Genomic DNA, 14,858 nt, shown 5'->3' with positions numbered 1-14,858 from the left:
CTGTTTCAGCATGAGAATGCCCGCGTGCACAAAGCTAGGTCCATACAGAAAAGGCTTGTCGAGAACACTTTTTGGATGAATGGGAATGCGGGCCTAATTTCCCAACATCAGTGCCCGACCTCACTAATGCCCTTGTGGCTGAATGAAAGCAAGTCCACGCAGAAATATTCCAACATCTAGTGGAAAGCCTCCCCAGAAGAGTGGACGCTGTTGTAGCAGCAAAGGGGGGGGGGGGCCAACTCCATGTTAATGGCGATGATTTTGGAATGAGAAGGTGTCCACATTCTTATGTAAATATAGATTACATCTGAATTTAAATGAAGTTGGGGATATTACCAATTTCTAACCATTTACTTTATCTGTGCTGCTTGTATTTCACTAATAAGTCCACAGGTTTTTAATTACAATGGGACAATAGTAGAGTATCCTGAAGTAGTCTCTGCTCAGAGTTACAGCAACAACAAAGGGGTATGCACATGACAAAACTGAATAAGTAAAGATTCAATGCACACACACACACACAGCCCCATTTAGAATAGGTAAGGATCTGGCCCTGCGCTCCGGTCGTTGATGTATTGATGCGTTTAATCAGTGTGCCATTTCGCCGCCGCGAGTAGTAATCATTTTTCCATTACACTACCTCCGAAGGACGTCCACACACATTTGTTTGGCCTCTTTTGTGTTGTGTTTCTGGGCCACGGCTTTCCTCTGACTCATGTTTTATTTATTTATTTGATGGATTAGAGGCCCAACTTTTCTGCTAGGCCCCTGATGCAAAATGTCACCTTCCTCAATCACTGCCTCCCAAACACCTACCCCATCTTGCTCTACAAAAAACACACGCACCAGACCTAACTTTCTGCTCTGAGAATTGTGCTATTAAATGAATTATTACAAAAGAAGTGGAGGGAGGGAGAGGGTGAAATCAAGCAAAAAGTAATACAATTCCTTGGTCCCTTGTTTTTTAGTTTATTTTGACCCAGAGTAATAATAGCAATTCATTTCCTTTTTAGAAAAAGCAAGTGGATTGGGTAAAAGTCAACTCTCAACACTTTTAAGCTTTCCCAGCAGTAATGCCATAATAAGGAATCTATAGGAGGATCAGAAACTGGGAAATGAAACAGTTCTTGACAACCAAACATTTAAATAGATATGCTAAATGAAATTGTTATTGTTGTAATATATATATATATATATTTTTTTTACAAGTTTAAGACTTATTTGAACTGTCACTGTACAGGATGTATATTGAACATTGGATGAAAGTTCTCCTAAAACCACTATGGGGTGACAAATCCACACATAATCCAATAAGGCATTGAATAAAATACAAAAATGACTAATAAAATACATTAAAAAGGCAAAAGAAATGAAAAAAACAACAAAAAACAGATGTTGCAGGGGGAACATCCAGTAATTCTTCATATCCAAATCCATTATAGTCCTTGTTTCAAATCGTACAGCAACAATTGTGCAAACACAAACGATTTGACTTGACGTCTTAATCACAGAAACCTTCCTTGACCCTCGACTTCTTCCTCCTTGGTACCCATGCCCTCTTCAGGAGTGTAGTAATGATGAGACTTAGCAAAGAGGCTGAGGGATGGAGAGACAGGCACGATGATGGGCCATGCTACCTTGTTGTTGTAGTCTCATTCCATAGAGAGCTGAACACTCTCACTCTGGCCTTGGTGTTGATGCTGGTCAAACTTCCTCGCTGTTAAGGCATAAAGAAGTCCGAATTATACCAATTTAAACAGTGGGATTGATTTAGATATTTTAGAAGTGCTGTGTGAGCTAAGAGTTTATTAGTGAATGACACAGAGCTATTTGATAAACCAGAAATATATTTGACTTGAGTGATTAACAGATTTGAGGTCAGTTCCTAATCATGGACAGAAATATAAAAATGTATATAGAAGAATTGTTCTGTTAAATATGCATTTGACCCCAAGCTCTATCATAAGTGAGCACAAGTCTAACATTGACTGACGCATTATTCTGCAACAGCACTGAGACCAGGGCCGTTCCAGGCATAAGGGGTCGCTTGGTTGTACATCAGCCATCTTTCTCTTGATTACGTCAGGCACTGGCAGTCACTTAATTAGCCATGTCAGCTAACAATGTTTGGATTGGTAGTTAGTCTAGGCAGGTATCATGGTCAAATACCATGCCCGGAGGCCCTGACCTCCAGTGGGTCCCCATTGATTTTGTTAGTCATTCTCACTTAAATATCATATTAACATGGCTTAAGTCATTACAAAATGTGTGGAATTGCAGAAAATGTGTTATAAAATGGCAAAAATGTCACTCCACCTCATGGCAAAATAGGAAGAATTGCAGGAAATTTGCTGTAAAACCACAAAATAAAGTATCTCTGCCCGAAAGCAAAATGAGTAGAATTGCATGAAATGTATAATAAAATTGCAAATCTCTCTTCACCCCATGGCACAATGTGTAGAATTCCCTCCACCGTCAAGGGGGGGCAACTAAAATGTTTTGCGTCTAGCTTAGGGCCCCCAAAAGGCTAGATAGAACCGGCAATCACTGTGACTGACAAACTCACCAAGAGAGTACATCTCCAGCTGCTGGCGGAGTCTCACTTTCTGCAGACTGTCATAGAAGTTCGGTTCGGTCGTGGCTCCAGCTGTGGGGGGCAGAGCAAATATCCTCATGATCTTCCTCTTATTTCTTATGGGGAGAAGAGGAGGAAAGCGAGTGAGACCCAACAGTAAACTGTCATTCATGTGCACTAGCTGGTTGGAAGCATTGTAACATCAAAGTGTATCAAAAACATGTTATTAAACACACATTTAGTTCAAAAGACTTATATATGTATTAACAGTCGGTCGCAAAAAAAACAAAGGAGCCTCTTACTTTCTAGCATACATTAGCAGTCCGAAGCTAACCAGAATGACGAGCAAATAGACATTGGTGGCCTCATTCCACGCCTCGTGCACCGAGTAATCCAACGATTCCTCGTTCGCCATCACACCATGACCTCCCATTGCGATCAAACAAATTGTGAGGTATGTTTCTATTTGTATAAACGTGTCTAAAAATAAGATTCAATACATCGACATTTATCTGAATACGTCCTACGATGTAAACAGAAGGCTGACGTTGTTTCCGGAATCGAATACTAGACGGTGATTGGGTTTTCATCCTCACAAAGACCAGCCCCGATTACTTTTTTTAAAACAGGAAGTAAGTGCATTGCTTATTTATTATTATTATTTTCACTTCTCTTAATTTTTTTATTATTATAAAAATAAAAATAAATTATGAACATAACAAATACAAAAAACAGAAATATACAAACAAGAGTACATAAACCTAACAGACAGGGGTATTACATTTCAATATTCATTTTCAATTTGTTAAATTATTTTAGGGTGCATATTGCTTTGACATTTACTGATCATTTCAAAATATAATTATAGAATTTAAATTCTATCTTAAATAATGTGAAGAGGGGTTTGTTCTCTGCCCACTTCATTTTATGGATAAATAATCTTTCATGAAAGAGGTGTACCTGTGGATGTATTTCAAGGCCTACCTTCAAACTAAGTGCCTCTTGGCTTGACATCATGGAAAAATCCAAAGAAATCAGCCAAGACCTCAGAAAACAAATGTAGACCTCCACAAGTCTGGTTCATCCTTGGGAGGAATTTCCAAACGCCTGAAGATACCATGTTCATCTGTACAAACAATAGTATGCAAGTAAAAACACCATGGGACCACGCAGTCGTCATACCACTCAGGAAGGAGACACGCTCTGTCTCCTAGAGATGAACGTACTTTGGTGCGAAAAGTGCAAATCAATCCCAGAACAACAGCAAATGACCTTGTGAAGATGCTGGTGGAAACAGGTACAAAAGTATCTACATCCACAGTAAAACAAGTCCTATATCGACATAACCTGAAAGGCTGCACAGCAAGGAAGAAGCCACTGCTCCAAAACCGCCATTGAAAATCCAGACTACGGTTTGCAGCTGCACATGGGGACAAAGATGATACTTTTTGGAGAAAAGTCCTCTGGTCTGATGAAACAAAAATAGAACTGTTTGGCCATAATGACCATCGTTATGTTTGGAGGAAAAAGGGGGAGGCTTGCAAGCCAAAGACCACCATCCCAACCGTGAAGCATGGGGGTGGCAACATCATGTTGTGGGGGTGCTTTGCTGCAGGAGGGACTGGTGCACTTCACAAGATAGATGGCATCATGAGGGAGGAAAATGATGTGGATATATTGAAGCAACATCTCAAGACATCAGTCAGGAAGTTAAAGCTTGGTCGCAAATGGGTCTTCCAAATTGACAATGACCCCAAGCATACTTCCAAAGTTGTGGCAAAATGGCTTAAGGACAACAAAGTCAAGGTATTGGAGTGGCCATCACAAAGCCCTGACCTCAATACTATAGAAAATGTGTGGGCAGAACTGAAAAGGAGTGCGAGCAAGGAGGCCTACAAACCTGACTCAGTTACACCAGCTCTGTCAGGAGGAATGGGCCAAAATTCACCCAACTTACTGTGGGAAGCTTGTGGAAGCCTACCCAAATGTTTGACCGAAGTTAAACAATTTAAAGGCAATGCTACCAAATATTAATGTAAACGTAAACGTAACAAATATTAATGTATGTAAACTTCTGACAAACTGAGGATTGTGATAGAATAAATAAAAGCTGAAGTAAATCATTCTCTCTACTATTATTCTGACATTTCACATTCTTAAAATAAAGTGGTGATCCTAACTGACCTGACAGGGAATTATTACTAGGATTAAATGTCAGGAATTGTGAAAAAATTTAGTTGAAATGTATTAGGCTAAAGTGTATGTGAACTTCCGACTTCAAATATATATTTATATATTCAACATGATTTGGGTTAAACATTTATATTGAATAATGATGGACAACTATATGATTATCCAGCATTTATGAGAACACACAATGTTACATTCACTCCTGAGGAGTATCAAATTGTTGTTAGAGCTGTCCCTAAAGGTGCTATTCTTCTTTTAGGAGAATATAACAGTACTCCAAGTGCAACTGTTGAGGATTTTGTAGCCTCAATACAACTAGAAGGAATTGACATTTTGAAACTATGTCAATATGTTACTATTCCCTCTGCTAAACTGTACTGGAATGCAGCCCTAGGACAATTGAACTGGAACTGAAAGTTTCGTTGTTATCTGGTAAATATTGTATATCTAATAAGGTGAAAGAAGTATTATACAAACTCATTCATAGAATCTGCCCTGTAAATACCTTTATTGTACACAGGTTTAAAATATCTTATTGATAACAAATTAATCCTACAGACGAAAAACCATATATGTGACATTTAAAAAAATTAAAAAGAGATAGACATGAAAAATCATCATTGGACACCCTTTTTCTATAGTGAACCGGCTTCACAAGCTTTCCACACGCTAATTAACAATCATTTTAAATTTAAAGATAGGCTCTCGTGGAATAACCGTTTATGTGCACCACTCAGAATGGACGGACAAGCGCACAACTTTTCGGTTGCTGATGAAAATCGCCGAAATGTGGGAAAAAAAATGTAAAACAAAACTAAAAGAATGGAAAGACAAACAAAGGAAGATCTTACGGGAAAACCCTATACAAATATTAAAGGTCAAGAAAAAAACTGGGAAAAGCTGTCCAAAAGAGGTATGTGGAACAACCGTATATCAAACAATCAAGCTAGCTAGCTATAGAGTACAGTAACTAACATGTATGTTCTGGGTTGTCTAATTTGTAACTATAGAGAAAACATATTAGTTAAAGTTCGTTGGCTACTAATTTATACATTATCGTTACAAATGTTATTGCTAGATTATAGAAGAAACATAGCTAGCTACTTTTTCTCCATCCACCGGATGATTCGACATGGCTACAGTAGCTAGCTAGTTATATGTAACGTTACACTGTATCCTGAGGGATTGCACACCGAGGGTCCATTGAGGTGGCAAGCTGCATATTGAAGTGGGTGAAGACAAAAGTCACGCCACTCACCAAACCAGAGTTGATCATCTTCAGTGACAGATGCTGTGGGCAGAATAACAACTGGCGGATCTGATGTCGATGCTCGTGTCTATGAGTTACTTTACCCACGTTAAGCAGATGTTCATGGTCTCTGGTCATTCTTTTCCTGCTTGTGATCGATCTTAAAAATATATAATAATATAATAAATAAAAATAACTGATTATCTTAAAATGGAAAAATTGTCACATATATGGTTCTTCGTCTGTAGGATTCAAATGTGTATTTTGTGGCTGTGACCCAGAAACTCTTGACCATTTATTATGTCAGAAGATTTTGGAGTGAGTTAGAATATTTTATTTGAAAAGATACGACTGTTAATGTTAATCTGAGAGACTGACATTATGTTTTATTTTGATATCCATATCCAAATGATATGGACCCTGACTTAACTTTCATTGTTAATTTGTTTATCTTTCATGGAAGATTCTTTATCCTTAAAATGAAGTGGGCAGAGAACAAAGCCCTCTTCACATTATTTAAGATAGAATTGAAATATTATTTTTGAAATGATCAGTAAATGTAAAAACAATATGCACCATAAAAGTATTTAACAAATTGAAAATTAATCTTGATATGTAATACCTGTCTGTTAGGTTTATGTACTCTTGTTTGTATATTTCTGTTTGTATTTGTTCATTCATAATAATAATAAAAATAAAAGAAATTGTTGTGCATGCGTACTGTAGTATGTAATTAAACCACTAGGGGGAGGTGTACCTCTATATTTGATCAACAGGACACATCAATACATCAAGGCTTTGAAAGGAGACTATTCCATGTGTTAGATGGTCAGAACTATTTCACGACTGAAAGAGCAGAACAGTGAGGAAGTGTAACCATTGCTGCATTCTCCCAGGGAGATGAGAACCAGAGGTACACAAGTAGTACTGTTGTAAGGTGAGGTCTAGCTCTGGTCAGAACCGTAGGTCTACAGGAGAAGCCAGTCCCCTCCCATCAGGCCCGTCAGACAGTGAGGTATGGCGTGGGAGCAGAGCACCGTACCAATCGCTGTATCTCTTTAATCTCATCACACGCCCGTTGGGTAATGTTCCTCCAGCCCACTGACATCAGACAGGACACAGGTGTGTGTGTGTGAGCACACAGTACACCCATGAGGACCCAGCACAGCCCAGCCAAGGGTGTTTAGACGCCGGCTAGCAGGAAAATGACCGGGAGGGGAAAATAGTACGTAGGGAGGGAGTGATTATTTTTTTAAAGAAGCCTCGAGTTAGGCCTGTGTCTTGAATGGGTAATTGTGATTTTTAGCCATACCTTGACAGATAAATTCCTTCCGGGGACGATGTGAGCCAAGTCTCTATGCATGTCTGTGCATTTGTTGCGTGTGCTTGATGCCTTGTTTATTTTCAGAGACACTATTTTAAATGTCTCATTTGCACCTGCTGCCACATCCTGTTACCTAAGGTGAGGCAAGACCAAAGAGGTGTGTGTGTGTGTGTGTGTGTGTGTGTGTGTGTCTGTCTTCAAGGTCCAATCACCTCAGCGTTTGTACTGAAATGTTCTCAGTAAATGCAACTCACTACCACAAGTGTTCAATGCATCATACTATTATTAGCAACACTATCCTACGTGCCCTATCACCAAGATCAAACGACTGGAGAGTAGGGAGATGTATTATACCAGTTAAATAGTACCAAAATAAAAATCCCTCTGGTTCACAGCTAGACTTCAAAAACTGCATGAAAGGGGACAGTTCAGAGTTCACTCTCGGACACCTTCCAGTTATGTCAGCACACAGGAGCTCGCCAGGCCCAGATGTAGGATCATCAGTTGAGGCAGTTTGTTACAGCAGGAAAATAATCCTGCAGCAACAGCAAATGTGGATGATGGTTCATGGCCATTTTTGTCGGGGTTGCTACGTTTTTCGTGAAGGCAAATGAAGTCAGAAATGTCCAATGGGAAATGATAGAAGCCCTTAGGGAAGCCAGGCCCCTCACTACTACACATTACTGATAGTCTTTAAACCCCACCTCTTCACCCCCATCTTTCCTTTACAGCACAAGGCTACTGTACCCACATGTCACTAACAGGGATTAATGACTATATGCATCTCCAGTATTTCCCATTTTCCCAACTCACCCATTCCCTATTCAATTTAGTTGATTACAAGCAGTATCTGACTCATGACTAGGGACTTGTGTGGATGCTGATTGATGTTATACTGTAAGCAGACACTATTGTCCCTCAGGGCAGAGGTTTGGCCCCAGCCTACAGTGAAACCCTCAATTTAATGTGTTTCTCCATCCACTGACAGCCAGTATAAAACAATGCAGCCATCATGGCGACACGCGGTCGATTCAATCAATAGCCTTTATCCACGGCCCCGGAGTCAGGGTGAGAGGGGCGACAGACAGGGGAGCCAAGGCGTTGACTGTCTTCATTCTCGTCATTCTCCTGAGGAAGATAAAACCGCATATGTCGATGGGGCCACTGTGTACGAGGCAGAGAGAAGGAAAGAGGAGATCAAACTATCAGCAGTCCAGTGTAGACATAGATCACCTCTCCTCAGTGAGTCTGTCTGACAGACAGGGCCACGCTACGGTAAGCGACAGTGGCAGATCGGTACTGCCGCCGTTGCAGGAGCGACTGAAAATGTTCCCTTGAGAACGGGTGAGCTTGTGGGTCATGTCATGGTAGATTTGTATGGTTGATTGTGATGCTGCCTTCTGGCCTGGGCTCCTTGTAACATCGATCTCAACGAGTCTTACCTGGATAAATGTATTTAATACAGAACGTTTGACAAATCTGGAGCCAACTGATCTTTTTAACAGATATCTTTTTTTCCCCTGATTTAATACAGTTCCCTATTCCTCTCTGTAAGTGTGTGAACTGCCCAGAGACCCAGTAGACTGGAGCTAGCCTCTGAGTTAGAACAGAAGGGGTTTTGGGAGTGCTTTTATAATGCCTCTTCTGGGGGTTATGGGCCTTGTCTGTTCTCATTAAAGGATATAACTTTTTGTCTCTTTGGACAAATCTCACACTTTCCTCCTTTGGTAGAGTGGACAGGGTTTGGGGGGGTCTGCTACTAAAATTGAGAACAAACCCTCTCCATTCTGTCCCAAGGTTTTAAACTCTGTTAGCTAGGTGTTTTTGCTTGTGTTCGTTTATTTCCTGTGTGTGGCAGTTGGTTGTACTGTGTGTTATTGTGTCCCGCCCACCCCTGATCAGGGCAGACAGGCAGGCAGTCAAGCCTCTAAGGGATATCCGGGCCGACAACCAGAGGGGTTCTGACAAGCATATCGTCCTGTAAACAGTGTACAGTAAACACACACGCACAAACATTCTGCAGAGACATTGCTCAGATTGGTCTGTGAGCAATAACGATTCAGGTCATTTGCACCGGTAGGTCATTTCATGTGGAACAGAGAGCTTGACAGATGCCTACCTGTTTTCTGTCTGAGATAGCATTCCCAAAGGGTACACAACATAGATGTAGCTACATGTACCAGGTCAGCTGCTTCAGTCAGGGTTTAACACTGTCAGGAGAGGAATCAACCCAGGAGTGTTTTCTAAAATGGCCCAGAGTGATAATCCAAATGCACATCCACAGTTGCCCTAATTCCCAGAGAGGATCTGTGTACAGTCAGTGTGCGTCTGTCTGTCTCATGGCTGCTGCTCTTAGAGGGAGGGCTCTGTAAAGCCCAGCATGTCGTTCCATTAGAATGCTGCTCCTGCTGTTGAAGCGGACTGGCACAGTGAATGACACAGTAGGTATGGGCATATGATGTTATGCAGACCACAGATTACTACTAAAGATTTTTAGAACTAAACCAAGATAGACCACAGCTCGTCGCTTCCGTTGGGAACATATGAGTCCTTGTGGGCAGAACAAGCAAGGAGGTGAACAGAGCCAAGCATGAGCTAGCGAGATCCTATTGGCGTGTTCTAGCATCATCTGCATATTTCAGTTAGGGAACACCTCTTCTGTGAAGTGCGCGTGTGCAATAACTCCATTCGCCTTTTGCTCATCTTTTAAACAATGTGATAAACAAATATATATAAATCATTTTTGCAAAGTCTACAAAACTTTGTGTACTTTGTTCTTAACATATTCTAGTTTTGGGAACAGAAAACTGTTGAGATCAATAAGAACATAATAACATTTGTAGAATGTTTGTAGAATGTCGGCCAAAATCCATCTCGTTCCATCGTCTCCCACTGCCCGGACGCTGGGCTTCCTCTCACTACCATATTTGGCAGTAGGTGGAAACGCCAAGCGGATGCTTCACGATTTATACATCCAGTGTAATATCGGTCTCATTGTTCTATCTGTGTTACTACCATGGCCAAGTGTCATTGTCATCTGAACAGAAACGATTTGGGCTCAGCTGCCAAACATCTCACTTTAGATCTAGTCACAGCATTAGAGATGTGTTAGATAAAACCATATCGATGTAAAGTGCATATGAACATATATCGACCAATATAATTAGTGTCATGTCTGTGCACAGGGATTTTCCCGCTCTCCTGCGATGACCTCGTATCCTGTTTAGTTGATCTCGGCATCCAGAATGTGTTGTATGTAATGTCATCTCTATTACAGTCTCCTCCGGCCCACTGGGAGGTGTCAGAGATCCTGGCCTGCATGAGTACCCAGAGATAAGACACTGTGGGTGGGCATGATGGATGACAGGAGTCCCTACCCACCCCTGGTTCTCTATCTTCTGCCATATCAAGTCTTCATTTACCTTCCTATTACCTCTGCCGTCTACATGGTTGTCAGGGATGGTATAATGGTAGGTTAGTAATTATGTTCGGGAATGTGAGCCTCCTGTGGCAGCCATTACTGGTGACAATCATCATCAAATTGCAGGTGTGTTATGATCTAGACACATTCAAATTCAGCGGTTGATCTCAGACCGCGCATAAATCCATGTCTCAGACAAATGTAAATGATTTATGGGTAAACATTGACATTTACAAAACAAGCATCCACAACAGTTGACAGCTTCTTACTTTTCTCGTTCTCTCTCTCGCTCTGCTCGCAGTATGTTTAGGACTGCTCTGTTGGGAGTTAGACGGCAGGGTTCCACACTGATTTACACACTGCTATAGACACACACCAACCTGGTCTGGAAGAGCGGGAGAGGGCTGTTAGGAAGGTTAATAATGTGTATGAGATGGGATGAGAGAGTGGGGTGTGCCGAGGCGGTCAGGGTGAGAGGACTGGACAGATGCTGGGGCAATGGGAGGCTGCACTCATCTCACACCTGGCTGAGCCTGCAGCACCCTGGGTGGTTTTTACTGTGTGTTCTTGAGGGAGGGAGGGAGGGAGTTAGGGAAGGAGGGAGGGAGGGAGCTCGATGCACTCTTAGAAAAAAGGTTCCAAACGGGTTCTTCGGCTGTCCACCATAGGGTAAGCCTTTTTGGTTCCAGGTAGGACCATCTGTTGAAATGGTTCTACATGGAACCCAAAAGGGTTCTTCAAAGGATTATCCTATGGGTACAGCCAAATAACCCTTTTAGGGTATAGATGGCACCTTTTTTTGTAAGGGAAGGATATGTAGGGGTGGGAGCAGCAGGGGATAAAGAAGAGCAACAGAAATGAGAGAATTTGTTTACTATGCCAAGCCAATCACAAGCCATCCGTTACTGATGGAGCTAGCCATGAAAGTTTCCCCAGAACACCATCAAAACAAACATCGGATATCGCACTTAATCCGTACATAAACATGATTAAAAACATATGAACTAGTCTTTAAAAAAATGAAATGTACCTAATAGGAATTTCAATCAAACTTGCTCTTTTATCTGATGTGAAGGAGCTGTTCTTCAACGCAGGCATTAATATTCCATCGTTAGTTCCAGAGTTAGTCAAAGCATGAAAAATAAATATGTTTTCCCCTTCTGTTCAAATCATTTGGATGTCATTTGGCTGAATTTTCCCCGCATTGCAGATAACCTTAGTTTTGGTACAGTGGTCAGGGCAATTTGTACGCTGAGGTGGGATGGAGGGAGTTTGTGGTAGGTCTCTCTCTTCCCTCTCTCTCACTTTCCCATCTCTCTTTCACACACAGACACCCCCATTTCTACTATTTTCCCCATAACTTATATCTGCCGACCCAGCACTTTACCAGGTATAGAGGTCTCTGCCATATTATACCCCGAAATGAAATTTCATTGGATTTCAAAATCATTACTTATTTATACAGTTGTATTGCTTTACCCCTAGTGCTTCAGCCAGGGGCGCAACTTTCACTGGGGACGGGGACGGGACAGGGGGGTCGTGTCCTCCCCACACAGCTAATTCCCGACTTTTCACACTGACACAGTAATAAACAGCTCTAATGTTACAGGCTTCTATTGTATTACTGGGCAAGATCAGCCACTATGCTAGATGTTGTTTGAAGAGAGCAGATTTGGAGAGACTTGCACTTTCTCTCTAGTTATTTTTTTATAGTTACCTTTTGAGAAGCGGGAAGATTTTCAGACGGTAAAATATGGGTGATCAATAATTTAGGCCTATTTCTAGGCAATGTAGTAAGCTATAGCCTAGCCTAGTCGTAGGCCTATTTAGGAAGTACATTACCTTGAAAAGAACTGCCCCGCGCTTCTCCGCTCATGCATAGGCTATAGCCTACTCTATTTCATTAAGACCACATGCACACCTGATCTCCCAGGTATGTCTATTGAACTGGAAGCAGGAAGAATGAGGACAGCGGCACTTTCTACGTTTTGCATAGCCCTGTTGGATATATCCTTCCTTTTTAGGGGGACGATTTTAAGGGAGAGACAAATAAATAGGTAATCCATACTTATCTTCTGACATGTTTTGATTGCACTTCGACTCGCGGCGTTTTCAGCGCTCTCCTTCATTCCATTATCAATAGTAGTAGCTCTAGTAAACTACAGTCTAATCGTATTTAAGTTCGTTTCATATTGAACTTAACTGCCAGGTGATTCGCCGCCTCTGTAGGCAGCCGACTCCATTTCAATGAGGCCACACGTACTAGGCCCACTTGAACTCTCACGCCCAGCTAGGAGAGGTAGGCTACGGAATTTGAAGCAGCGAATTCTGTGTGTGAATAATGGGGGAAAATATGTGCTTTTAATACAATAGGAAGGCAAACGCATAAAATGCAGAAAGAGGACCGTTTCCAAACAATCTGAGGGACGACAAAAATATTTTCATCCAAATGTCTTCCTGACCGCCAGCAGCGTAAAAAATGCAGACCGTGACGCAATTATCTCTGTCAGGTCCAGCAGGCATCTCGCGGAAATGCAGCCCCTCTAGTGCAGTCAGTATACAACACTATGCTCATCATGTCCTAGCAGGATCAGATGTGACAGGGGTCCCGGCAGGGTCACACAGCCAGGGTAGAACAGTCTACGGAGCTCAGGTGAATTTTGCAGTATATTAACAATATCAGTGAATGATATAAAGTTCCATCTTGAATTGATGGGCATAGCTACAGGACAGCAGCTTAAAGCTACAGTCTGTGAATAATGGTCATTTCAATTATTGAACCATTTCATTCTATTCTTGGATAATATAATGTATAAATGTACACCAAGGTAATCATTTGCCATGCCTCAGCAGGGTCGGGCAGACAGGGAAGACCAGTCTGTGACTGATGTGAGGTGAATTTTGGCAGATACAACACTTTACTCTCTCTGTGCAGCAAACACTGGACAAGCCAGATGCTATTCTAAGGCGTTCTGACAAACCTCAAGTTTGTTTCCGAGAGAGAGAGAGAGAGAGAGAGAGAGGTACTTGTAAATAAGAATTTCACTGTAAGGTTGCATGCCCCGCCCATCTGAGGATCTGTCTTTCAGCTGTCTATTTCCTGTGTTTGAGGGGTGAAAAATCCACCTGGCACTTAAATCTCACTGGATTGATTGCTTTCATTTGACTCCTGTGACTCTTCAATACTCTTGCTTGTGCCTGTCCTTTTCCCGTTAACGTTACAACCGCGGAAATATTGGTAATGACCTGTCCCTTAGTCGAACAGTGAATTTCAACCACAAAGACCAGTGAGGTTTTCCAATGCCTCGCAAAGAAGGGCAACGTTTGGTAGATGGGTAAAAATAAAAGCATACATTGAATATCCCTTTGAACATGGTGAAGTTATTAATTATTTAGAGTCTAAAGACGTTAGGGGGGGTGCTAAGCTGACATATGGAATTGTTTTAAGATGCTCTAACTATGGATCATTTAGCCATTTGATTTGGAATTTTAGGAACCCTTTAGGTCTAAAAAAAAATACTAATTTTATATGTATAATTTTTTATTTAAAAAAAAAAAAATATTGAAGTTGACCTTTACTACTAAAGCCCTTAGAAACGCATTGAATTAAGACATTCATAAATGTAAAAAAAGGAGTAAAAAATAAAAATCATAAGAAACAAGGTTTTGAAATGTCTGTCCTAAATCTAGGCGATATGAAGAAATAATTTTTGGGGGGGAAATATTTCGAGTTTTTTTTTTTACATATTTAACCACTTTTTTGGGAAGGCACAAAACTACCCTCATACTTCCATTAGTTATTTTTGTTAACCATACCGGTTGCCTTCAGACGAGTCCCATGACACGTGTGGGGGTCCTAGAGCAAAACGGAGAAAACCATCATGAGAGTCTCCCCTTTCCATAGATGGGTCATAATAGTTCGTAGGTCAAACTGTTAGGATGTTTAAGTAAGAAGCCCGATTTTATTTATTATGTTTCTTATTTGTGGAATGGAAAAAAGTTAATTGAATACAGTGTTAAATGTTTATAAATTAGATGCACTGAAATTAAAACAACTTCAGAAAATGAACACTCGGATTATAGTGATATTATGTCGGAT

General features: G+C 41.1%; 1 protein-coding gene across 1 annotated transcript; it reads right to left on the bottom strand.

Moving 5' to 3' along the window:
- Nucleotides 1–948: 948 nt before the first annotated feature.
- Nucleotides 949–3,132, bottom strand: LOC112256240 (small integral membrane protein 19). The gene is made up of 3 exons (XM_024429340.2): nt 2,878–3,132; nt 2,567–2,691; nt 949–1,717 (listed from the first exon to the last, which is right to left on the bottom strand). Exons 1-3 carry the CDS (start codon nt 3,006–3,008, stop codon nt 1,653–1,655), a joined length of 321 nt encoding a protein of 106 aa, XP_024285108.1. The 5' UTR covers nt 3,009–3,132; the 3' UTR covers nt 949–1,652.
- Between the last annotated feature and the right edge of the window lie 11,726 nt (nt 3,133–14,858).

The sequence above is a fragment of the Oncorhynchus tshawytscha genome, linkage group LG08, assembly GCF_018296145.1.
Source record: "Oncorhynchus tshawytscha isolate Ot180627B linkage group LG08, Otsh_v2.0, whole genome shotgun sequence".
In the NCBI taxonomy this organism is placed as follows: domain Eukaryota; kingdom Metazoa; phylum Chordata; class Actinopteri; order Salmoniformes; family Salmonidae; genus Oncorhynchus; species Oncorhynchus tshawytscha.
Note: the sequence above shows the minus strand (reverse complement) of the source record. Positions and strands in the feature narration are given on the sequence as shown.